This window comes from Pleurodeles waltl, chromosome 3_2, assembly GCF_031143425.1.
Source record: "Pleurodeles waltl isolate 20211129_DDA chromosome 3_2, aPleWal1.hap1.20221129, whole genome shotgun sequence".
NCBI lineage: Eukaryota > Metazoa > Chordata > Amphibia > Caudata > Salamandridae > Pleurodeles > Pleurodeles waltl.
The window spans coordinates 188,426,870-188,454,081 of NC_090441.1; the positions used below are offsets into that span (position 1 = coordinate 188,426,870).

The following is a 27,212-nucleotide window of genomic DNA, read 5'->3' on the forward strand; positions in this document are numbered from 1 at the left end:
GTCTAGGATTGGTCTTAGCGTTTTGTCCTTCTTTGGTATTAAGAAGTACAGTGAATAAACTCCTGTGTTTATTTGTGTGTTTGGTACTAACTCGATTGCGTTCTTTTGCAATAGTGCTTGAACTTCTATCTCCAGGAGCTCGGAATGATGTTTTGATAAATTTTGTGCTCTTGGTGGTATGTTTGGAGGGAATTGTAGAAATTCTATGCAATAACCATTTTGGATAATTGCTACAACCCAAGTGTCTGTAGTGATTTCCTCCCATGCTTTGTAATAATGACCTATTCTTCCCCCCACTGGTGTTGAGTGGAGGGGGTGAGTGACATGTGAGTCACTGCTTAGTTGTAGGGGTTTTGGGGCTTTGAAATTTTCCCCTATTCCTAGGGAATTGCCCTCCTCTATATTGGCCCCGAAAGCCTCCCCTGTACTGTCCCTGGTAACTGGATGGTGTTGCCTGTGAGGTGCTGGCTTGTGTGGCCTGACCCCGAAACCCCCCTCTAAAGGGTGTTTTGCGGAAGGTGCTGTAATTTCCTCTGCTCTGCGGGGAGTAGAGTGCGCCCATGGCTTTAGCAGTGTCCGTGTCCTTTTTAAGTTTCTCAATCGCCGTGTCCACTTCTGGACCGAACAGTTCTTTTTCGTTGAATGGCATAATGAGAACTGCCTGCTGAATCTCTGGTTTAAACCCAGACGTTCGTAGCCATGCATGCCTTCTGATGGTCACAGATGTATTTATTGTTCTTGCAGCTGTGTCTGCTGCGTCCATGGAGGAGCGTATCTGGTTGTTTGAAATGTTCTGTCCTTCCTCAACCACTTGCTTTGCCCTCTTTTGTAGGTCTTTGGGTAGATGTTCAATGAGATGTTGCATCTCATCCCAATGGGCTCCGTCATAGCGCGCAAGAAGTGCCTGTGAGTTAGCGATGCGCCACTGGTTTGCAGCTTGTGCTGCGACTCTCTTACCAGCTGCATCGAACTTGCGGCTTTCCTTATCTGGGGGTGGTGCATCCCCAGATGTGTGGGAGTTGGCCCTCTTCCTAGCTGCTCCTACAACGACAGAATCTGGTGGCAGCTGTGAAGTTATGAAAATAGGGTCTGTAGGAGGCGCTTTATACTTTTTTTCCACCCTTGGTGTGATTGCCCTACTTTTGACCGGCTCCTTAAAGATGTCTTTTGCGTGCCGAAGCATACCAGGGAGCATAGGCAGGCTTTGGTAGGAGCTGTGGGTGGCGGAGAGGGTGTTGAATAGAAAGTCATCCTCGACTTGTTCTGAGTGGAGGCTTACATTGTGGAATTGTGCTGCTCTAGCCACCACCTGAGAATATGCAGTACTGTCTTCCGGTGGTGATGGCTTTGTAGGGTATGCCTCCGGACTGTTATCTGACACAGGGGCGTCGTACAAGTCCCATGCGTCCTGATCCTGGTCACCTTGGCTCATGGTGGTGTGAGCCGGGGAATGTGATGGAGTTTGTGCTGGTGAGACGTGAATTATAGGTGGAGGAGAGGGTGGCGGAGTAACCCTTTTCACCATTTTCGTTTGTGGTGTTTGGTCAGTTTGAAATTCCAGTCTTCTCTTTCTCCTAATAGGGGGAAGGGTGCTTATCTTTCCTGTCCCCTGCTGTATAAAAATACGTTTCTGCGTATGGTCTACATCGGTGGATTGCAGGTCTTCCTCAAACCTATGCTTTCGCATTTGGGAGGTCATTGATTGCTCTTCTGTATAAGAGCCTGAAACTGGGTCGGTTGCAGGTTGTTTTGGCACCGAAACCCTGTCTGCATTTTTTTTCGGCTCCGAGGTGACTTTTTTCTTTTTCGGAGTCGAAACATCTCGGCGTCGATCTTCATCGGTGCCGCTGTCTCGGCGTCGAGCCGTGTCTACACCGCTATCTCGGTGTCGATGTATGTTTCCAGCACTTTCTCGGTCCCGAGAAGGCTGCGTGCCGGTGTCTCGACCGGAGTCGGACGGTCTCGGCACTGATTGGGCCTTTTTAGGTGCCGACGGTCGGTCATCGAATTTATGGTTGGAGCCATGGCCTGGTGGCAGTGGCGTCCCCTGGGCCTTGACAATCTTCTTATGAGTGGTTTTCGACGTCTTACTCACGGTTCGTGGATCGTCGAATTCCTCGGAGTCCGATTCATGTATCGAAAAGGTTTCTTCCTCTTCCTGTACCTCGAACTCTCGGTGCGCTGTCGGCGTGGACGCCATTTGAAGTCTTCTGGCTCGACGGTCTCGGAGTGTTTTTCGGGACTGGAACGCACGACAGGCCTCGCAAGTGTCTTCACTGTGCTCAGGTGACAGGCACAGGTTACAGACCAAGGTGGTCATTCTGACCCTGGCGGTCTTTGACCGCCAGGGCGGAGGACCGCGGGAGCACCGCCGACAGGCCGGCGGTGCTCCAATGGGGATTCCGACCGCGGCGGTAAAGCCGCGGTTGGACCGGCACCACTGGCGGGCTCCCGCCAGTGTACCGCCGCCCCATTGAATCCTCCACGGCGGCGCAGCTTGCTGCACCGCCGCGGGGATTCCGACCCCCCCTACCGCCATCCAGATCCCGGCGGTCGGACCGCCGGGATCCGGATGGCGGTAGGGGGGGTTCGCGGGGCCCCTGGGGGCCCCTGCAGTGCCCATGCCACTGGCATGGGCATTGCAGGGGCCCCCGTAAGAGGGCCCCTACATGTATTTCACTGTCTGCTGCGCAGACAGTGAAATACGCGACGGGTGCAACTGCACCCGTCGCACAGCTTCCACTCCGCCGGCTCGATTCCGAGCCGGCTTCATCGTGGAAGCCTCTTTCCCGCTGGGCTGGCGGGCGGTCTGAAGGCGACCGCCCGCCAGCCCAGCGGGAAAGTCAGAATGACCGCGGAACGGTAATCTGACGGCGGGACTTTGGCGGGCGGCCTCCGCCGCCCGCCAAGGTCAGAATGAGGGCCCAAGTGTTGGTCTGAATAGGGGTATTTTTTGTGGCATTTGGGACAGAAACGGAACGGGGTCCGTTCCATCGGCGTTCTTCTACACGCGGTCGGGCCAAGCAGGCCCCGACGGGGGATTGAAAACTACCCCGAAGGGCTCCGGAGCTCTTCGATCTTCGATGCGGTGTTGATTCTAACTACGCCGATCCCGAACGCAACAATACCGACGAAAATCTTCCGAAATTTAACTGTTTTTCCGTTCCGAAACTCGGAGCGACAGGAACACGTCCGAACCCGATGGCGGAAAAAAAAACAATCGAAGATGGAGTCGACGCCCATGCGCAATGGAGACAAAAGGAGGAGTCACTCGGTCCCGTGACTCGAAAGACTTCTTCGAAGAAAAACAACTTGGAACACTCCGACCCAACACCAGATGGCGAGCTATGCAAAAGATGCGTATCTACAGCGACATATGCCATCGAACACATCATTCGATGTTGGCAGCCATTTCGCCGCCGAGACGGCGTGGACGCTCGCCGTCGAGAGGGTCTGGGTCGCCGCGGCGAGGACGATCGATGTCGAGAGGGTCTGGGTCCGGTTTGCCGTCGACACGGCGAGGGCGATCGGCTTCGAGAGAGAGTGCTCGCCGTCTGAGACGGTCGCCGTCACCACATCGTTGCCGAGGGTCGTCGTCGAGAGGTTCTCAGTGGCGACACCGTAGTTCGACGTCGAGGAGTGTGTCAACGTCGAGGCGACAAAGAGACCTAGAAGGGTTTATACCACTTCAGAATCCTCGGCCTCACTCATCCTGCTTCCAGCGTCTCCACAGCTCTCTCCTCAACAGTCGCCGTTGCCGCAGACACCAGTAACACCTACGGCTCCTCTTCCGGCTCCTTCTTCAGAGTCTGCTCCGAGGACTCCAACGCAATCCATAAGGCATTCTAGACATTCCTCTAGACGTTCGTCTTCCTCTCGGCACCATCGTCATGAGTCACAGCAGAGATCTCCACATTCACGTCATAGACATTCTTCTTCTACACAGGACTACTCTCCAACCCTATCAGACTCACCGTCCCGAGAGTGTCCCCCATAGACGACGTGAATACATTCCAAGAAGTCTTAGTGCGAGGGGCGACCAAACTAAATATCCCGCTGGCGGTACCTGCTCCATCGACCTCAGTAATCTTCGAGACGTTGCACCAGAGGACATCTTCAAGACCTTTGCTTCCACTGGTTCCGGGTCTTATTGAACCGGCAATGGATATTTTTCTGACACCGGCCGCAACGAAATCTGCTCCTTCCAGACTTATTAAGAAGTATCGTCCACCGGAACAAGATCCTCTATTCTTGAGGTCGGACCCAGTGCCGGACTCGGTGGTTATAGTAGCGGCAAAGAAGTTGCACTCTACATCACCGTCTTCCTCCTCACCTCCGGATAAAGAGAGCAGAAAGATCGATGCTGCAGGCCGAAAAGTATGCTCTACCGCAGCCATCACAATGAAAGCAGCCAGTGCCACTGCTTCATTAGGGAGATACGATCGGGCCCTCTGGGACTCTATGCTGCAGTTTGCAGAGCATCTTCCTAAGGACAAAAGGGAAGATTTATTGGAGGTCGTGGGTGAGGGAGCTATGGTTTCTAACCAGGTAATAAGCGCTGCTGCTGATTCTTCGGTGCAGTCTGCACATAACTACGCTCACGGAGTAGCGTTAAGACGACACGCATGGTTGCGATTGACATCTCTCAAACCAGAAGCACAGCAGAGAATACAGAATTTACCTTTCTCAGGCTCCACTTTGTTCGGCTCTCATGCCGATGACGAGATGGCCAGGATGAAGTCTGAGCTAGACACTCTAAAAGCGGTAGGCATGGAACGTCCGAAAGAACAACGAAAAGTATTCCGTCCCTATCAGCGAAGACTTTTCACCCACAGGTATCAGACACCACACTGGATGTCTTCACGCCCCCAGCAGCAACAGCAACATCAAAGGGCCTTCTCCACACAGCGAAAGTCCACAAGGGGTCGTTCAACGCCACAAACTCAGGCAACTCGCCAGGCTCCCGCGTCTAAGCCCTGAATCTTCGCTTCCCCCTCCTCCGTTATCCACTCCGGTAGGGGGAAGTATCTCAAATCATCTGGACGAGTGGCTACACATCACATCAGACGCCTGGGTATTGAATATTGTGCGACATGGTTACGCTCTCAGATTCACCAGTCCTCCGCCATCTGTTCCACCCAAACCAGTCAGCCACCACCTCGAAGCTCTTCAGTTAGAAGTCACTATTCTATGAAAAAAAAGAGCTATAGAACCCGTCCCGATCAGCCAACAAGGGAAAGGGATTTATTTGAGGTATTTTCTTGTGCCAAAAAAGGACAAGCAAGAGTTTCGTCCCATTCTAGATCTAAGGACAGCAAACAAGTGGATTCGCAAAGAGAAATTCAGGATGCTATCCTTGCACCAAATTTACCCACATCTTCGTCAGGGCGACTGGCTCTGTGCGATAAACCTTTGCGATGAAACATCGAAAATTCCTACGGTTCACCGTCGGCAAACGTCAGTACCAATTTGCGGTTCTACCCTTCGGCCTCAAATCCGCGCCGATAACTTTTTCCAAATGCATGGCGGTGGTAGCCGCCCACTTGAGGAAACATCGAATATTTGTCTACCCCTATCTAGACGATTGGCTCATAAAGGCCTCCAGTTATCTAGAGGCCCAACAACATTTCAAATGGGCTCTACAGCTGTTACAGAATCTCGGTCTTCAAGTCAATCTCCTGAAGTCCACAGCAACGCCTGTTCAGAGGTTGCATTACTTAGGGGCCATTATAGATACCAATCTAGGAAAGGTGTTTCCTTCGGAGGAACGACGATTATCGATTCTCCAAAAGTGCAAACAACTAGAGAGAACTCCACAGACCACTGCAAGAGTAATAGCCTCTCTACTGGGCTCGATGGCGTCTTGTATCCATCTCGTTCCCAATGCTCACCTCCATATGAGACCCTTACAAGAAGACCTGGAGGATCAATGGTGTCAACTGATGGACGATTGGGAGAGCAAAGTCCTCCTTTCTCCCCACGCCCTACAGTCCCTCAAGTGGTGGTGTTCACCCAACAATTTCTTGGTGGGTATTCCTTTCCAACAACAGCCTCCAGCTCAAACCATCGTAACAGACGCATCACTGCTCGGATGGGGAGCGCACATGGATCATCTTCGAGTCCAAGGCAAGTGGTCACAGAGAGAGTCTCTATCATATCAACCTGCTGGAGCTTCGCGCAGTCCACCTTGCGCTCAAAGCCTTCCTTCCCTCTCTGAAAACGGAAACTCTCCTCCTCCAGACGGACAACGTGGCAACTATGTATTACGTAAACAAACAAGGAGGCACCAGGTCCAGGATATTATCCAGAGAGGCTCAAACAATCTGGCATTGGCTTCTAGCCAGGAACCTGTCGCTAGTGGCAACTCAACTGCCTGGCAGCCAGAATGTTCAAGCGGATGCTCTCTGCCGCGTAATGGACGAGAACCACGAATGGGTGTTACACGACGACGTCATTCGCTCCATTTTCGCACTATGGGGTACCCCCTCTATAGACCTATTCGCATCCCCAGGAAACAAAAAAATGCCAAAACCTCGCCTCCAGATATTACCATCCAGGGACACTGGGGAATGCCCTGTGGTTAAGCTGGTCAGGAGCATTTCTTTACGCCTTTCCACCGCTTCCCCTGATTCCGGCAGTCCTCCAGAAGTTATCCAATGCTCAGTCCAAAATTATCCTAATTGCTCCAGAATGGCCATGCCAATGGTGGTTTCCAGACCTCCTTCACCGGTCACTCAAGCCACACATCAGGCTGCCTCATCGTCCGGACCTGCTCACGAAGTTCAGAGGGCAGATATCTCATCCCAACCTCTCATCGTTGAGTTTGGCAGCATGGCTCCTGAGCTAGTGCAATATTGACACTTGAACCTACCTCAGGACTGTATGGAAATGCTAAAAGAAGCAAAGCGCCCTTCCACACGATCGGCTTATGCAAGCAAGTGGAAAAGATTCTGTGTGTGGTGTTTGGACAACAACATTGACCCGGTATCCTGTGGAGAGGAATCTATCCTGCCGTACTTACTAAGTTTGGCAAAATCGGGCTTACAATTGTCATCAATAAAAGGTACACTTGGCGGCTCTAACGGCATAAAGAAAGAGCCCCTCACAAACCTCCTTTTTTCGGATTCCAATTATTAAGGACTTCCTGGAAGGTTTAAAAAAGGTCTTTCCTCCCATTAGGAGGCCATCTCCTCCATGGGAACTGAATGTTGTCCTATTGCGTCTGATGCTACCTCCATTCGAGCCAATACATAAGGCATCACTTCAACATCTCACATGGAAAACTGCTTCAGCGCGTAGGGCCAGCGAAACCCAGGCCCTTTGCGCTCAAGAGCCCTACACGGTTTTTCATTCTGCGAAAGTGGTAATGAGGACTCATCTAAAATTTTTACCAAAAGTCGTTTCCGACTTTCATGTGAACCAAACCATTTCATTACCAACTTTCTTCCAAAATCCAACTACTCCTGCTGAGAGAACTCTGCACTCTCTGGATGTAAAGAGGGTTTTGAAATTTTACTTTGACAGGACAAAATGCTTACGTAAATCACAGCAGCTCTTTGTTAACTATGGCCCAGTTAGAAAAGGGTTGGGCACGTCTAAGCAATCATTATCCAGGTGGATTGTTTCATGTATATTGTTATGTTATCAGTTAGCGAACAAATCCCTTGGTGGTAGGCCAAAAGCCCACTCTACTAGAGGGAAGGCAGCTACTGCGGCCTTGATGAGAAATATCCCTTTGGCAGAAATATGCAAAGCTGCCACTTGGAAGTCGGTCCATATCTTTACTCAGCATTACTGCCTTGATACAGACGCTAGGGCAGATGCGCAGGTTGGACAGGCCTTGCTTAAGAATTTATTTGCATAACTCATGTTTTTTGTCAGTATTATTCTGTCTACTCCACCGCGGTTATGGGGATGGGCTTGCTAGTCTATTCAGTGTTTATGACTATACATGGAAATCCCCTACGAGAGAAGGAATGGTTTCTTACCTGTAACTCCAGTTCTCTCGTAGGGGTATTTCCATGATAGTCATAAGCAACCCTCCCTCCTCCCCGGTGGAGTTGACATAGAAAAAGTTGCCATAGTAGTATCGATGTTGGTACTCCAACGAATATTTTGTTCCTTCATGTCAGGTTACAAGCCTTCAAAAAGAACTGAGGCAACTGCCTTTTGCTATGCATGATGGGATACAGGAAGACTTTACTTTCTTAAAGGCACAGCTCTATTTACATTCTGTATAATGGCAGCCTATGGGCTACACTGCCCTGCATTCTTTTATTCTCATGAGAGGTGTAAATAAAGTATGAGAATGTATTTGTTATTACATTTCTAGAATAAATAGGTGTTTGAACGTGAATTTACACTACAACTGTTTTCTTTTCAACAATTTGGCCTGTGTAGCTGTTCACATAGGCTGCACAGTGTTATTCTTAAGTGATTTTTGACAGACCTTTTTTCAAAGGGCTGGTATTTGCACTTAAGAATATACTTCACATCAGTGCTCCGGGGTCCCCGCAGGCGCGCGGAACTATTCAGTGCTTATGACTATCATGGAAATACCCCTACGAGAGAACTGGAGTTACAGGTAAGAAACCATTCCTTATTCAAGTTGTAAACTAACCATTTACTGACGGTACGTCAAAGCAGACTAAATCATGGTCAGTAAAAAAGCTCTCTCTTTACTCTTCCCTATGACATCTCACATATGCATGGGCCTTCCCTGAAATGGGGACATATCAGTCTGGAGAATAGGCAAAAGCAACACCACAGAGGAACAGAGGCCGGTGTGCTACCCAATAGTGATGTGCCGAGTGGGACCCATGCAATACAACATCTCCTTTTCTACACAGGTTACATATTTAATGAATGTCTGCGGTGCAATGCTGTTCAACAACTTCACTTCAGTTATGAATCTTACATGCCAATCTTCTGCCTAACCAAATGAATAAAATGCGTGCTTATGCAAACCACTGAGCCAACTGAAATTTCTATTGGATACAGGAATCTTCCTTAAATGTCTTCCATCATACAAGCAGTCCTATAGAAAAGCCATGGAACCAAGGACTGGTATTAGAAATGTCAAGTTTTATGAAGAGCTCACACAGGGAAAGGCTTTTGAAGAGTTGGAGAGATTAATTTACTGGTGATTAATTCAAAGACCATTATGGAAACTTTTGTCCTGGATTGTGTATGACAGGCGTCAGCCCCAGAAAGATGCTCAAGTAACATTTGGAATCACAACACAGACCTCAGCATAGTCAATGCCTGCAACTCTCTCAATACTTCTGCTGACGCGTTTCCTGTTAGTTTGTACATAAGCTTATATGTTGTTGCCAGCGAGACTCAACTGAACCAATCTGATTTTTACGCAAGTAAACATATTCCTATGTTGTGCTGCATTAACAGGCAGTAGCCTCATGACAAGGGATAGCTCAATGAGTTGGACATTCCCCTCTGGAACAAACTGGTGGTTCACAAGTTTGAATCCTGTCAAGGCTGACTGATTTCCATCCTATTGACAGACTGTAAACTGTGTGTGGTATGACGTGCTACATAAAAAGTTATTAGTATTGTTACTATTTGTGTTACTCCCATATGTAAAGTCACCAAAAGTAATTTGGCTATTGGTATGCTTGAGTTCTGTCTTAACTGTGACTAAACTGGGATAATCTAGAGGCATGGAGGGCCAACTAGACAGATCACTTTAATAAAGTTTTGGTTAAAGATGGTTGGTTGACCAAGGTGTCCATCAAACTGATTTGAGAGGTCTGGTTGCTCCTGCCAAGACAGAGTACTAGTGGAACGGAGTCCTAAAATATTCCTTACTCACACTTTGAGCTAAATTGTTACATCAAAATTAATTTAAAATTACAGATGGAACTGGCTGGCCAGAGACATGAAAGTGATGGGGAAACCCAGATCCATGGGAGAACCCATGGTCTGCCCATCCATAAATGGCACGACTGAACCAATGCAAGCGTCCATAGATCATTTCCATCCCTATGTCATCATCCCCATAAACTACCCTGCAAAGCAATACTACTGTGGATGTCATTTTTATGCTCAGGCTACTTCATACCTCATCTGGCATCTTCTGACTCAGGTAGTAAGCTCGTTTCATCTTTTCTTCTGTATAAAGTTCAGGTGTCATTCTGGACTTCTCCTTTCCTTGATTGATCAGGCTGTGCAGGAGAAAGGGAAGGGATAAGCCAGTTGGTGCTCCATGAGGATGCATGCAATCCTTAATTCCCAAAACAAGATCACCAATGTTTTCAAGGAAAGCTCAATGCCCCAAGTAAGCCTCTTATTAAGCGTTACTCTTCAGTAAAGGACAGGTTACCACCTGAAAGCATTTATTAACCCAAGTGGAGTAAGCATGTTTCAAGTTAGTAAATTCTGACATCTTGAAAAGCAACATATTTCAGAAAAGTGGACATGGGTACTTTGCCATGGAAAGGGCCCTACCTTGTTTCCAAGTATTAGAGTAATATAATTCTGAGAAATAAGTTTGTGTACATCCCATTTACAACCTCTTTAAGCATACTTAAAAACAAGTGTTCAAGAAGGCCGACATGCAAAATCTATACATTGTTGATAAGGAGCTGGATATAAGGATAAGACTCAAGAGCCTGTGGACACCTTACCAGGGGGCGGAAAAAATATGACCTAACCATCTCCTGCTTACTGATGCAACCGGCTAGCAGTTCAAATCGATCACACAGACATGTTTCTGAATGACAGGAACACTTATCTATTTCTTTAAGTGTTCTGTATAAGACAGCTTGTGGACTCCGCACTAGCACAACTGCCTCCTTCCATAAGTCTTCTCCCAATATGGTGGAATACTCTAACTGATATGACTGAAGTGCCGTTCTATGGACTTTCAGTACGAGGCATCTGAAGAGTAGGAGATATACTTGCCATCCTTAAGGAGGTCTAAGTGAGGCAATACGATTCAGATGAGAAGTGAATTACTCTTTCAAGAGATTATCCTTCAGTTTTCTACAGAAAAGACTTTGATCCAGACAGATCGGTTGCAGGAAAAGAACAGACAAGGGTGCGCACCTACACAGAAAAGGGTGTGTCTAAGCTAGTGCACAAACCTGTGCATGGCACAGACTTCAAAAATATCTATTAGATACCAGCTAACTGAGAAGTATTCGGTTCCACCTCTAAGTGGTGCAGGACCTACATAGGGAGGCAGCCAGGGCTGAGGAATACAAGAAATGCAGCCAATATGGGTTAAAATCCTGCCACTATAGTAGAACTGATTTCAACTAGGAGATATAAACCTTAGCAATTACAGCGAAAAACGTGCTAACCCAAAGCAGACATCTCTGAGCTATGAGAAAACATCTCACATTCTATACATCAACCATGGGGCAATGGTAAACATATAAAAGGCAGCTTGCCTCACTTCTTATAGATCATCTTTCAGGTACATATTTATTTGCTTGGCAAGTGCACCAATCGCCAGAGCGGTTTCTATTCTGCAAGGATCTTAATATAACTATCAAGCCTCGCCTTTACTCAACATCGGTAGAAGTGGTGGGATCAAGATCTGCTATGAAGCACATTACTGCACCCTATGCTATGATAGCCGTATGGAGAATGCTGTGAAGTTCTGAATCTAAATTTAACTTTTTCTCAGCGTCTCTTCAGCCCTAGTCTCGAATAGATGTTTTTTGTTGGTCACTGAATGACTGCATATTTGGGTATTACAATTAATTCTAGGATTAGTTCGGATTAGAATACTTTGTCCTCATATACTGACTTTTTTCAAGTGTCTTCTACTCTACCCTGATGGACACTTGATCATAAATTATTACTGGATAGTAACTATCTCAGCTATATGACAGATTGTTTTAGGGAATGTACTGACTTTAATATTGGAGCCGCAGCCACAACAGTGGGTTGAGATACTCTTAAGACATAGCCGTGCGTATACACTGAATTACACCATCTGTAAACAGAAGGCATACATGGAAACAGACATGCTTACGCGTGAAGCTTATTCTTAGAAATGGAATGCTCACTCTTCTATGGGAATCTAGCTATACAACATAATGGCTCCCTTATTTATGATCAATTAATTACTAAGCAAATGTTTGGGAAAAAAAAATAGAGCGGAGTTGAGGCAACTGCTGGCATTTCAAGTAGAAGGCTGAACCTACAGCAATTCAATCATGAATGTCCAAAATGGGGCTGTAGAATCGATAGCAGGTCACCCTTTACACCTGCAGTATTTCACCAGTTTTATACCAATCTTTACGCATATGATTGTACAGCCTCTCCAAGCACCTCTTTATTGAATTTTCAAATACCGATAGAACATCCAAAATCTTCAGTCAGACAGGTAAATTTTCATCAAAACTCTTTCCCATATACCAGGACCCAGTAGGGCATTGGTGAGAAGGAGCACATGGGGTCCCGAGAGAGATCTGGTGCATACAGAAAGGAGCTGTAATGCGATAGCACAACAAAACCACAGGATTTTTTTTTTAAAGACTGTCTGTGACTATGAATAAGGATTCCATTAGCTTCCTTTCTGCGGAGCAGAAAAAGGAAGACACTGCCAGGAAGGGCATTTCCCCCACCGCGTTGTCAGCAGAAGTGTAGGTGAGGGATCAGTTTGGGTGGGGTCCTACCCTGACGTGAGTGGAGATGACTGTACTGTCCTGAAACGGGTGAGCTTTCTGCATAGAAATTACAGCTTATCACTATGGTGAAGCATGTGGGAAGCAAACATACGAGTGTGGATATGTGTAGCATTTTATGACAATCATGGCAACCATGTTATTTAAACAGGTGGCATCACATCATGTATGTGTTTGAGTTGTACACATGCAGACCACCGGGGGAAAACGAGGTGGCTGTCACCCTGCACTCTCATCAGTCTTGGTCGACAATTTATGAATACAGGCATCTTGAGCGTCCAGTTGGGGTGCCACCTCCTGCTGCACGGGCAGCGATCTCCAAGTCACGGTCTCAGCTGTCGCCCATTTAAGTAGGCCTTTCAACCAAAGTAACAGCGATGGCGCTACAGTGGACTTCAAAGACATGGCTATATGGCACTTCAGGAGGACAAATGCCGGGTCGAGGAACCGGACAGCATTTCTAATCTTTGTGCATCTGCGTGGTCAGCCCAAGGAGACACTGAAGCGGGTCGCACTGCAGGGGATGATCCGTGATGGAGGTCAGAGCTTGAACTGCAGACCCCTTAATAACGGACAATCTCCTAGCAGTCCCACACCATGTGATAAAAACCAGCCTCAGGACAGGGGAATCAGGGGCATCCTAAAAGGACACCCAGGAAGATACGATGAAGGCCCAACTCGGGTAAAATATACCTGTGAACATAGTTAAATTGAGTTATCAAGCGGGAGTTCCTTGAGACACCCTGCACCTGTTCCAAAAGCACGAGTCAACTGTGCATCTGCCAGCTTGTGGCCAAGAGACCAAACCCATTTGTTCCTGAGGGCCTGGAAAAGTGCTGTGCGAACTCCCAGCAATCAGCCACACAGCAGCATGATTGTGCACCTACCAAAACTGTATCCTAACACCATCTAAAGTGCTTAGGATGTGGCCAGTTCAGCACGCTCTGGCCCCAATGGCCGCCACCTAGGCGTTATTCGTCAAAAACTGTGAATCTCGTCTCTTGTAGGTCTTAGAAGGACATCAAAAGTCTCGGTTCATCAGTATCTCCAAGCAAAAGCACACTCTGACCATGCACCAATATCATGACAAGCAGGGATTTGCAAAACACTGGGAGCACCCACAATGGCAGGGGTATATAACACTGGGCTTCAACGCGGGGTCACAAACCTATGCTAAGGGTATAGAGCGACCCTGGCGAGGCACCCCACCCGCAGCGCACCACGTCTCCAATCCAGCAGGTCACATCACACTAAATCCCGCGCAACGCAAGTCTGTTTGGGGTTTGTACCTGCCACAAGCGACCTCATGGGCCACTGCAGTTGTGCAGCAGCACAGTAGATCTCATGGTGTGGCGCACCCAGTCCACCCTCTCAGTGGGGCGAACAACTTATGCAAGGCTACTCATTTCCTTCCCAAGCCCCAGATCAGGTCAGAGAGAAATTAGTTCAGTTCCCTAAAAAAACAGACTAGGACAGAAGGACAGGCAGGGCTGAAAATGATAAAGCTGCGGGGGCAGCATCTTAGCAATGGACACGCTGCCCACTGGGGAGAGCAGCAAAGTGCTCCAAAAGGTCACAGTACAGCGTGCTCCCACCAGAGCCATGACCAAATTGTCATCCAGCAGATCTTGTTCTGCATGGTAAACGTTGACCCCAAGGTAAAGGAAAGTATCATATTGCAAAAGGAGACCAGAATAGAGGAGGCCCTCCTGCTCCGCATACTGGGAACAGACAAGACTTAGACTAAGTCAACCCCAAACCAGACGCACCACCAAAATCATCTAATGCCTACATGTAAGGAAATGCCTCCTTGGCATGGTTGCCCCCTGACTTTTTGCCTTTGCTGATGCTATGTTTACAATTGAAAGTGTGCTGAGGCCTGCTAACCAGGCCCCAGCACCAGTGTTCTTTCCCTAACCTGTACTTTTGTATCCACAATTGGCAGACCCTGGCATCCAGATAAGTCCCTTGTAACTGGTACTTCTAGTACCAAGGGCCCTGATGCCAAGGAAGGTCTCTAAGGGCTGCAGCATGTCTTATGCCACCCTGGAGACCTCTCACTCAGCACAGACACACTGCTTGCCAGCTTGTGTGTGCTAGTGAGGACAAAACGAGTAAGTCGACATGGCACTCCCCTCAGGGTGCCATGCCAGCCTCTCACTGCCTATGCAGTATAGGTAAGACACCCCTCTAGCAGGCCTTACAGCCCTAAGGCAGGGTGCACTATACCATAGGTGAGGGTACCAGTGCATGAGCATGGTACCCCTACAGTGTCTAAACAAAACCTTAGACATTGTAAGTGCAGGGTAGCCATAAGAGTATATGGTCTGGGAGTTTGTCAAACACGAACTCCACAGCACCATAATGGCTACACTGAAAACTGGGAAGTTTGGTATCAAACTTCTCAGCACAATAAATGCACACTGATGCCAGTGTACATTTTATTGTAAAATACACCCCAGAGGGCACCTTAGAGGTGCCCCCTGAAACTTAACCGACTATCTGTGTAGGCTGACTAGTTTTAGCAGCCTGCCACAAACCGAGACATGTTGCTGGCCCCATGGGGAGAGTGCCTTTGTCACTCTGAGGCCAGTAACAAAGCCTGCACTGGGTGGAGATGCTAACACCTCCCCCAGGCAGGAATTGTCACACCTGGCGGTGAGCCTCAAAGGCTCACCTCCTTTGTGCCAACCCAGCAGGACACTCCAGCTAGTGGAGTTGCCCGCCCCCTCCGGCCAGGCCCCACTTTTGGCGGCAAGGCCGGAGAAAATAATGAGAAAAACAAGGAGGAGTCACTGGCCAGTCAGGACAGCCCCTAAGGTGTCCTGAGCTGAGGTGACTCTGACTTTTAGAAATCCTCCATCTTGCAGATGGAGGATTCCCCCAATAGGGTTAGGATTGTGACCCCCTCCCCTTGGGAGGAGGCACAAAGAGGGTGTACCCACCCTCAGGGCTAGTAGCCATTGGCTACTAACCCCCCAGACCTAAACACGCCCTTAAATTTAGTATTTAAGGGCTACCCTGAACCCTAGAAAATTAGATTCCTGCAACTACAAGAAGAAGGACTGCCCAGCTGAAAACCCCTGCAGCGGAAGACCAGAAGACGACAACTGCCTTGGCTCCAGAAACTCACCGGCCTGTCTCCTGCCTTCCAAAGATCCTGCTCCAGCGACGCCTTCCAAAGGGACCAGCGACCTCGACATCCTCTGAGGACTGCCCCTGCTTCGAAAAGACAAGAAACTCCCGAGGACAGCGGACCTGCTCCAAGAAAAGCTGCAACTTTGTTTCCAGCAGCTTTAAAGAACCCTGCAAGCTCCCCGCAAGAAGCGTGAGACTTGCAACACTGCACCCGGCGACCCCGACTCGGCTGGTGGCGATACAACACCTCAGGAGGGACCCCAGGACTACTCTGATACTGTGAGTACCAAAACCTGTCCCCCCTGAGCCCCCACAGCGCCGCCTGCAGAGCGAATCCCGAGGCTTCCCCTGACCGCGACTCTTTGAACCTAAAGTCCCGACGCCTGGGAGAGACCCTGCACCCGCAGCCCCCAGGACCGGACTTTCACTGGAGAAGTGACCCCCAGGAGTCCCTCTCCCGTGCCCAAGTGGAGGTTTCCCCGAGGAATCCCCCCCTTGCCTGCCTGCAACGCTGAAGAGATCCCGAGATCTCTCATAGACTAACATTGCGAACCCGACGCTTGTCTCTACACTGCACCCGGCCGCCCCCGCGCCGCTGAGGGTGAAATTTCTGTGTGGGCTTGTGTCCCCCCCGGTGCCCTACAAAACCCCCCTGGTCTGCCCTCCGAAGACGCGGGTACTTACCTGCAAGCAGACCGGAACCGGGGCACCCCCTTCTCTCCATTCTAGCCTATGCGTTTTGGGCACCACTTTGAACTCTGCACCTGACCGGCCCTGAGCTGCTGGTGTGGTGACTTTGGGGTTGCTCTGAACCCCCAACGGTGGGCTACCTTGGACCAAGAACTAAGCCCTGTAAGTGTCTTACTTACCTGGTAAAACTAACCAAAACTTACCTCCCCCTAGGAACTGTGAAAATTGCACTAAGTGTCCACTTTTAAAACAGCTATTTGTCAATAACTTGTAAAGTATACATGCAATTTTTATGCTTTAAAGTTCCTAAAGTACTTACCTGCAATACCTTTCGAATGAGATATTACATGTAGAATTTGAACCTGTGGTTCTTAAAATAAACTAAGAAAAGATATTTTTCTATATAAAAACCTATTGGCTAGATTTGTCTCTGAGTGTGTGTACCTCATTTATTGTCTATGTGTATGTACAACAAATGCTTAACACTACTCCTTGGATAAGCCTACTGCTCGACCACACTACCACAAAATAGAGCATTAGTATTATCTATTTTTTACCACTATTTTACCTCTAAGGGGAACCCTTGGACTCTGTGCATGCTATTCCTTACTTTGAAATAGCACATACAGAGCCAACTTCCTACATTGGTGGATCAGCGGTGGGGTACAAGACTTTGCATTTGCTGGACTACTCAGCCAATACCTGATCACACGACAAATTCCAAAATTGTCATTAGAAATTGATTTTTGCAATTTGAAAAGTTTTCTAAATTCTTAAAAGACCTGCTAGGGCCTTGTGTTAGATCCTGTTTAGCATTTCTTTTAGAGTTTAAAAGTTTGTAAAAGTTTGAATTAGATTCTAGAACCAGTTGTAGATTCTTAAAAAGTATTCCAACTTTTAGAAGCAAAATGTCTAGCACAGATGTGACTGTGGTGGAACTCGACACCACACCTTACCTCCATCTTAAGATGAGGGAGCTAAGGTCACTCTGTAAAATAAAGAAAATAACAATGGGCCCCAAACCTACCAAAATACAGCTCCAGGAGCTTTTGGCAGAGTTTGAAAAGGCCAACCCCTCTGAGGGTGGCAACTCAGAGGAAGAGGATAGTGACTTGGAGGACAATTCCCCCCTACCAGTCCTATCTAGGGAGAACAGGGTCCCTCAAACCCTGACTCCAAAAATAATAGTCAGAGATGCTGGTTCCCTCACAGGAGAGACCAACACCTCTGAAATCACTGAGGATAGCCCCAGTGAAGAGGACATCCAGTTAGCCAGGATGGCCAAAAGATTGGCTTTGGAAAGACAGATCCTAGCCATAGAGAGGGAAAGACAAGAGATGGGCCTAGGACCCATCAATGGTGGCAGCAACATAAATAGGGTCAGAGATTCTCCTGACATGTTGAAAATCCCTAAAGGGATTGTAACTAAATATGAAGATGGTGATGACATCACCAAAAGGTTCACAGCTTTTGAGAGGGCTTGTGTAACCAGAAAAGTGAACAGATCTCACTGGGGTGCTCTCCTTTGGGAAATGTTCACAGGAAAGTGTAGGGATAGACTCCTCACACTCTCTGGACAAGATGCAGAATCTTATGACCTCATGAAGGGTACCCTGATTGAGGGCTTTGGATTCTCCACTGAGGAGTATAGGATTAGATTCAGGGGGGCTCAAAAATCCTCGAGCCAGACCTGGGTTGACTTTGTAGACTACTCAGTGAAAACACTAGATGGTTGGATTCAAGGCAGTGGTGTAAGTAATTATGATGGGCTGTACAATTTATTTGTGAAAGAACACCTATTGAGTAATTGTTTCAATGATAAACTGCATCAGCATCTGGTAGACCTAGGACCAATTTCTCCCCAAGAATTGGGAAAGAAGGCGGACCATTGGGTCAAGACAAGGGTGTCCAAGACTTCAACAGGGGGTGACCAAAAGAAAGGGGTCACAAAGACTCCCCAGGGGAAGGGTGATGAGACAACCAAAACTAAAAATAGTAAAGAGTCTTCTACAGGCCCCCAAAAACCTGCACAGGAGGGTGGGCCCAGAGCCTCTTCACAAAACAATGGGTACAAGGGTAAAAACTTTGATCCCAAAAAGGCCTGGTGTCATAGCTGTAAACAGCATGGACACCAAACTGGAGACAAGGCCTGTCCCAAGAAAGGTTCCACTCCAAACTCCCATCCAGGTAACACTGGTATGGCTAGTCTCCAAGTGGGATCAACAGTGTGCCCAGAGCAAATCAGGGTCCACACTGAAGCTATTCTAGTTTCTGAGGGTGGGGTGGATTTAGCCACACTAGCTGTCTGGCCGCCTAACATGCAAAAATACAGACAGCAACTCTTAATTAATGGGACTAGAATAGAGGGCCTGAGGGATACAGGTGCCAGTGTCACCATGGTGACAGAGAAACTGGTTTCCCCTGGCCAATACCTGACTGGAAAAACTTACACAGTCACCAACGCTGACAATCAGAGAAAAGTACATCCCATGGCAATGGTTACTTTAGAATGGGGAGGGGTCAATGGCCTGAAACAGGTGGTGGTCTCCTCAAATATCCCAGTGGACTGTCTGCTTGGAAATGACCTGGAGTCCTCAGCATGGGCTGAGGTAGAACTAAAAACCCATGCAGCAATGCTGGGTATCCCTGAACTGGTGTGTGTGAAAACAAGAGCACAGTGCAAGGCACAGGGTGAACAAGTAGAGCTGGAGTCTGGAAGAATGGCCCAGCCTACCAAGAGGAAAGGAAAGTCAGTTGGGAAACCAACTGCAACACAGCAAAAGAAAGGGAACCTCTCTTCTCAGGAAGAAGTTCTGCCCTCTGAGGGAACTGAGCCTTTGGAGCTTGAACCTTATCAGGTTGAGCTCTTAGGCCCAGGGGGACCCTCAAGGGAGGAGCTGTGTAAGGGACAAGAAACCTGTCCCTCTCTTGAAGGCCTTAGGCAGCAAGCTGCTGAAGAGTCCAAAGGCAAGACAAATGGAACCCATAGGGTCTATTGGGAAGATGGACTCCTGTACACTGAGGCCAGAGACCCCAAACCTGGTGCCACTAGGAGAGTGGTAGTGCCTCAGCTGTTCAGAGAGTTCATCCTAACATTGGCCCATGACATTCCCCTTGCTGGACATTTGGGACAAACCAAGACGTGGGAGAGGTTAGTCAACCACTTCTACTGGCCCAATATGTCCAACATGGTTAAGGAGTTTTGCCTCTCCTGCCCCACCTGTCAAGCCAGTGGTAAGACAGGTGGGCATCCAAAGGCCCCCCTCATTCCACTTCCAGTGGTGGGGGTGCCCTTTGAAAGAGTGGGTGTGGACATAGTTGGTCCACTAGAACCTCCCACAGCCTCAGGAAATATGTATATCCTGGTAGTAGTGGATCATGCTACCAGGTATCCTGAAGCTATTCCCCTTAGGTCGACTACTGCCCCTGCAGTAGCCAAGGCCCTCATTGGTATCTTTACCAGAGTGGGTTTCCCTAAGGAGGTGGTGTCTGACAGAGGTACCAACTTCATGTCAGCATACCTAAAGCACATGTGGAATGAGTGTGGAGTGACTTATAAATTCACTACACCATACCATCCACAAACTAATGGCTTGGTTGAGAGATTCAACAAGACATTAAAAGGCATGATCATGGGGCTCCCAGAAAAGCTCAAAAGGAGATGGGATGTCCTCTTGCCATGTCTGCTTTTCGCTTACAGAGAGGTGCCACAGAAGGGAGTAGGATTCTCACCCTTTGAACTTCTGTTTGGTCATCCTGTAAGGGGACCACTTGCCCTTGTTAAAGAAGGCTGGGAGAGACCTCTCCATGAGCCTAAACAGGACATAGTGGACTATGTACTTGGCCTTCGCTCTAGAATGGCAGAGTACATGGAAAAGGCAACCAAAAACCTTGAGGCCAGCCAACAGCTCCAGAAGTTTTGGTATGACCAAAAGGCTGCACTGGTTGAGTTCCAACCAGGGCAGAAAGTCTGGGTTCTGGAGCCTGTGGCTCCCAGGGCACTCCAGGACAAATGGAGTGGCCCTTACCCAGTACTAGAAAGGAAGAGTCAGGTCACCTACCTGGTGGACCTGGGCACAAGCAGGAGCCCCAAGAGGGTGATCCATGTGAACCGCCTTAAGCTCTTCCATGACAGGGCTGATGTGAATCTGTTGATGGTAACAGATGAGGATCAGGAGGCAGAGAGTGAACCTCTCCCTGATCTTCTGTCCTCAGACCCAAAAGATGGCACAGTAGATGGAGTGATCTACTCAGACACCCTCTCTGGCCAACAGCAAGCTGATTGTAGGAGAGTCCTACAACAGTTTCCTGAACTCTTCTCCTTAACCCCTGGTCAGACACACCTGTGTACCCATGATGTGGACACAGGAGACAGCATGCCTGTCAAGAACAAAATCTTTAGACAGTCTGACCATGTTAAGGAAAGCATCAAGGTGGAAGTCCACAAGATGCTGGAATTGGGAGTAATTGAGCGCTCTGACAGCCCCTGGGCTAGCCCAGTGGTCTTAGTCCCCAAACCTCACACCAAAGATGGAAAGAAAGAGATGAGGTTTTGTGTGGACTACAGAGGGCTCAATTCTGTCACCAAGACAGATGCCCATCCAATTCCAAGAGCTGATGAGCTCATTGATAAATTAGGTGCTGCCAAATTTCTAAGTACCTTTGACTTGACAGCAGGGTACTGGCAAATAAAAATGGCACCTGGAGCAAAAGAAAAGACAGCATTCTCCACACCTGATGGGCATTATCAGTTTACTGTTATGCCCTTTGGTTTAAAGAATGCCCCTGCCACCTTCCAAAGGTTGGTGAATCAAGTCCTTGCTGGCTTGGAGTCCTTTAGCACAGCTTATCTTGATGATATTGCTGTCTTTAGCTCCACCTGGCAGGATCACCTGGTCCACCTGAGGAAGGTTTTGAAGGCTCTGCAATCTGCAGGCCTCTCTATCAAGGCATCCAAATGCCAGATAGGGCAGGGAACTGTGGTTTACTTGGGACACCTTGTAGGTGGAGGCCAAGTTCAGCCACTCCAACCCAAGATCCAGACTATTCTGGACTGGGTAGCTCCAAAAACCCAGACTCAAGTCAGGGCATTCCTTGGCTTGACTGGGTACTACAGGAGGTTTGTGAAGGGATATGGATCCATTGTGACAGCCCTCACTGAACTCACCTCCAAGAAAATGCCCAAGAAAGTGAACTGGACTGTGGAATGCCAACAGGCCTTTGACACCCTGAAACAGGCAATGTGCTCAGCACCAGTTCTAAAAGCTCCAGATTATTCTAAGCAGTTCATTGTGCAGACTGATGCCTCTGAACATGGGATAGGGGCAGTTTTGTCCCAAACAAATGATGATGGCCTTGACCAGCCTGTTGCTTTCATTAGCAGGAGGTTACTCCCCAGGGAGCAGCGTTGGAGTGCCATTGAGAGGGAGGCCTTTGCTGTGGTTTGGTCCCTGAAGAAGCTGAGACCATACCTCTTTGGGACTCACTTCCTAGTTCAAACTGACCACAGACCTCTCAAATGGCTGATGCAAATGAAAGGTGAAAATCCTAAACTGTTGAGGTGGTCCATCTCCCTACAGGGAATGGACTTTATAGTGGAACACAGACCTGGGACTGCCCATGCCAATGCAGATGGCCTTTCCAGGTTCTTCCACTTAGAAAATGAAGACTCTCTTGGGAAAGGTTAGTCTCATCCTCTTTCGTTTGGGGGGGGGGGGTTGTGTAAGGAAATGCCTCCTTGGCATGGTTGCCCCCTGACTTTTTGCCTTTGCTGATGCTATGTTTACAATTGAAAGTGTGCTGAGGCCTGCTAACCAGGCCCCAGCACCAGTGTTCTTTCCCTAACCTGTACTTTTGTATCCACAATTGGCAGACCCTGGCATCCAGATAAGTCCCTTGTAACTGGTACTTCTAGTACCAAGGGCCCTGATGCCAAGGAAGGTCTCTAAGGGCTGCAGCATGTCTTATGCCACCCTGGAGACCTCTCACTCAGCACAGACACACTGCTTGCCAGCTTGTGTGTGCTAGTGAGGACAAAACGAGTAAGTCGACATGGCACTCCCCTCAGGGTGCCATGCCAGCCTCTCACTGCCTATGCAGTATAGGTAAGACACCCCTCTAGCAGGCCTTACAGCCCTAAGGCAGGGTGCACTATACCATAGGTGAGGGTACCAGTGCATGAGCATGGTACCCCTACAGTGTCTAAACAAAACCTTAGACATTGTAAGTGCAGGGTAGCCATAAGAGTATATGGTCTGGGAGTTTGTCAAACACGAACTCCACAGCACCATAATGGCTACACTGAAAACTGGGAAGTTTGGTATCAAACTTCTCAGCACAATAAATGCACACTGATGCCAGTGTACATTTTATTGTAAAATACACCCCAGAGGGCACCTTAGAGGTGCCCCCTGAAACTTAACCGACTATCTGTGTAGGCTGACTAGTTTTAGCAGCCTGCCACAAACCGAGACATGTTGCTGGCCCCATGGGGAGAGTGCCTTTGTCACTCTGAGGCCAGTAACAAAGCCTGCACTGGGTGGAGATGCTAACACCTCCCCCAGGCAGGAATTGTCACACCTGGCGGTGAGCCTCAAAGGCTCACCTCCTTTGTGCCAACCCAGCAGGACACTCCAGCTAGTGGAGTTGCCCGCCCCCTCCGGCCAGGCCCCACTTTTGGCGGCAAGGCCGGAGAAAATAATGAGAAAAACAAGGAGGAGTCACTGGCCAGTCAGGACAGCCCCTAAGGTGTCCTGAGCTGAGGTGACTCTGACTTTTAGAAATCCTCCATCTTGCAGATGGAGGATTCCCCCAATAGGGTTAGGATTGTGACCCCCTCCCCTTGGGAGGAGGCACAAAGAGGGTGTACCCACCCTCAGGGCTAGTAGCCATTGGCTACTAACCCCCCAGACCTAAACACGCCCTTAAATTTAGTATTTAAGGGCTACCCTGAACCCTAGAAAATTAGATTCCTGCAACTACAAGAAGAAGGACTGCCCAGCTGAAAACCCCTGCAGCGGAAGACCAGAAGACGACAACTGCCTTGGCTCCAGAAACTCACCGGCCTGTCTCCTGCCTTCCAAAGATCCTGCTCCAGCGACGCCTTCCAAAGGGACCAGCGACCTCGACATCCTCTGAGGACTGCCCCTGCTTCGAAAAGACAAGAAACTCCCGAGGACAGCGGACCTGCTCCAAGAAAAGCTGCAACTTTGTTTCCAGCAGCTTTAAAGAACCCTGCAAGCTCCCCGCAAGAAGCGTGAGACTTGCAACACTGCACCCGGCGACCCCGACTCGGCTGGTGGCGATCCAACACCTCAGGAGGGACCCCAGGACTACTCTGATACTGTGAGTACCAAAACCTGTCCCCCCTGAGCCCCCACAGCGCCGCCTGCAGAGGGAATCCCGAGGCTTCCCCTGACCGCGACTCTTTGAACCTAAAGTCCCGACGCCTGGGAGAGACCCTGCACCCGCAGCCCCCAGGACCTGAAGGACCGGACTTTCACTGGAGAAGTGACCCCCAGGAGTCCCTCTCCCGTGCCCAAGTGGAGGTTTCCCCGAGGAATCCCCCCCTTGCCTGCCTGCAGCGCTGAAGAGATCCCGAGATCTCTCATAGACTAACATTGCGAACCCGACGCTTGTCTCTACACTGCACCCGGCCGCCCCCGCGCCGCTGAGGGTGAAATTTCTGTGTGGGCTTGTGTCCCCCCCGGTGCCCTACAAAACCCCCCTGGTCTGCCCTCCGAAGACGCGGGTACTTACCTGCAAGCAGACCGGAACCGGGGCACCCCCTTCTCTCCATTCTAGCCTATGCGTTTTGGGCACCACTTTGAACTCTGCACCTGACCGGCCCTGAGCTGCTGGTGTGGTGACTTTGGGGTTGCTCTGAACCCCCAACGGTGGGCTACCTTGGACCAAGAACTAAGCCCTGTAAGTGTCTTACTTACCTGGTAAAACTAACCAAAACTTACCTCCCCCTAGGAACTGTGAAAATTGCACTAAGTGTCCACTTTTAAAACAGCTATTTGTCAATAACTTGTAAAGTATACATGCAATTTTTATGCTTTAAAGTTCCTAAAGTACTTACCTGCAATACCTTTCGAATGAGATATTACATGTAGAATTTGAACCTGTGGTTCTTAAAATAAACTAAGAAAAGATATTTTTCTATATAAAAACCTATTGGCTAGATTTGTCTCTGAGTGTGTGTACCTCATTTATTGTCTATGTGTATGTACAACAAATGCTTAACACTACTCCTTGGATAAGCCTACTGCTCGACCACACTACCACAAAATAGAGCATTAGTATTATCTATTTTTTACCACTATTTTACCTCTAAGGGGAACCCTTGGACTCTGTGCATGCTATTCCTTACTTTGAAATAGCACATACAGAGCCAACTTCCTACACTACATCATCCTGTGTAGATTAGGATGATAGTCCCAGAGAAATACTAACGCATCGTCAGCATGCAGCAAAATCACTGCTCAGCGAGCACCACTCCACAAGTCTTACTGAGTACCCTGCAGGTGAAATAAACCCACCAGCGACTCGACAGACAGGGTGAATATGGAGGCAGTGCACACCCATCTGGTGCCCATGCACATTTCTAAATGGTGATGAGATTTCCCTACTGGTGCGCACTATAACAAAGGGTTCTGTGTACAGTAAATCAATCCACTTCAATATCTCTGCGCTCAGACCCTTACGCCATAGCACCCCTTGCAAGTAGGGCCATCCCAGAGAGTCAAAGGAATTTGCAATGTCCAAGGAAAGAGCCAACCTGGGGGTCCTTGAGCGGTTGCCTATCCACAAGGCCAAACAGATGATGGAAACTGAGGAAGGTATTTCTCCAGTAGATAGCCATTCTGGTCACAGTGGTCCACACTGGCAACGTGTGGCAACAGTCAATTTGCGATGATCTTTCCTAGGACTTTACAGTCAAAGGCGGCAGCCGAAAGGACCGTACTGCCAAGGGGTCTCTATTTGGCTTAGGCAGTACCACAATCATTGACTCCCACATGGACGGCGGAAGAACTTAGCTGACAAAACACCCGCTGGAGCTTTGTGGCAAGCCTAGCTCAGTATTGGAAATAAAACTCCACTGGGAACCCATCCGTCCACAGGGTTTTGTTATGCGCCATCTAGTCGAGCACCAGATGGATCTCTGTCAGTGTCAACAGGACACCAAGAGCCTGGTGATCAAGAGGGTCTAGGCAAGGAGTTGGTAGACCATCCAAATATGCAGATAAAGCAGGCTCCCCCACCCCAGCATCCTCTTGGTAGACAGCTGTAATCAAGATAGGCCACACTGATGGTCGACTGGGTTGTAGTTAAGTCACCTGTCAGGGACCTAACTACTGTCAAGCGGGGCCTCTCACTAAGAGCGCAACAGTCACACCATGACACGGCCCACCCTATCATCCTCCGCATGTTACTTAGCGTGTATTCTGCATAATCCAGCCTCCCTAATCTGTCAGCGAAGGCCCTGTGTTCATCCCTGAGAGAAGTTAATCCTCCAGCTGATGTCCCTATGATCCCCATATGATTCTCAGCCATGCAAAATCCTGTTGCCAGCAGCTCATGTCGTAAGGTCACTTTCACTCAGCATTTGGGTTTAAGGCAGTAGGCAACCTCCAGGGGTCCGACGTCTACCCCCAACTCAACGCCACCAGGAGGGGATTGTGGTCTGAAAGTGTGAGCCAGATATTCAGCCACCTGAACAAAGGGGATCATCTCGGGATTGCCCAAAAGAAGGTAAATTCTGGTGCGGAGCTTGTGGACATGGCAGAAGTAAGAATATTCCCTGCGACAGGGTTCAAGTAGCGCCAGACATCCTGGATTCTGCTGTGTCAGCCAATCTACAAAGGAGTGCACAGTGCGGATCGCTTGTGTGGCAGGAAGAGTGGGGGAGTAGGCCTATCCATGAGTATATCATGTACACAATTAAAATCCGCCCCAATCCCCAAAGGCTCAGTGCTTGTGAGTTGTGGATCAGGAATGGTGAAAGCGACTTGAAATAAGGGGACTGACCTACATTAGGCATGTAGAGCACCCAGAGACCATTGGGCGCACCGCCCAACTGCCCCTCAACTACCACATGTTGCACCTCGGGGTCCACCTTTGGGCGCATAATCAGTAGAGCGACCGTGGGAGCCACCTAAATCAAACCCCAAGCTTATGCCAAATTAGCAGTTCCCACCACTTGCCCCTCTGGCAGTACTGCAAGCGCAGCAGCTGTCATGGGTTTCCTGGAGATACACTATTTGAAAGTGTCTGCGTTTCAGTTAAGAATACACTTGATGACGTCACCTAGGAGTCTCCATCCCCTGTACTTTCCAGGGTAAAAAAAATATGTATGGAGGGAGAACCAGCTTCTCTAGACAATGTTACTAATTAATTGTACTGCCTGTCCAGAGTAAATAGAGAACTTTGTGAAAACTGTCCACTTACAAAAGTTAAACAACAATCTGTTCTGAATTCTTGTATTGCCCAACAAGAAGTAGAGGCTACATCTCAGCTCCCAGATGGGAAGGCAAATGGTCCAGACTTAATTCCAAATGAATTCTAGAAGGTCTTTGGTAACTTTTGTATTGCTTGGACCTCTTAATTCAGCTGCATTCTGTCATGCTAAAACTGTCCCGTGAGGGGAGAAAAACTGATTTTTCAGTATCCTTTAGGAAAAATAAGGACACATTAGATTGTGGCTCGTAAGGCCCAATCTTGCTT

The 27,212-nt window shown here is 48.7% G+C and overlaps 1 protein-coding gene across 2 annotated transcripts in view; it reads right to left on the reverse strand.

Moving 5' to 3' along the window:
* Positions 1-27,212, reverse strand: part of TTLL4 (tubulin tyrosine ligase like 4) — a 322,322-nt gene that overhangs the window by 33,612 nt on the left and 261,498 nt on the right. For both annotated transcript variants that reach the window (XM_069227141.1, XM_069227142.1), the window contains exon 16: positions 10,079-10,181. In XM_069227141.1, the coding sequence (XP_069083242.1) occupies positions 10,079-10,181 (103 nt within the window). The remainder of the gene's footprint in view (positions 1-10,078; positions 10,182-27,212) is intronic.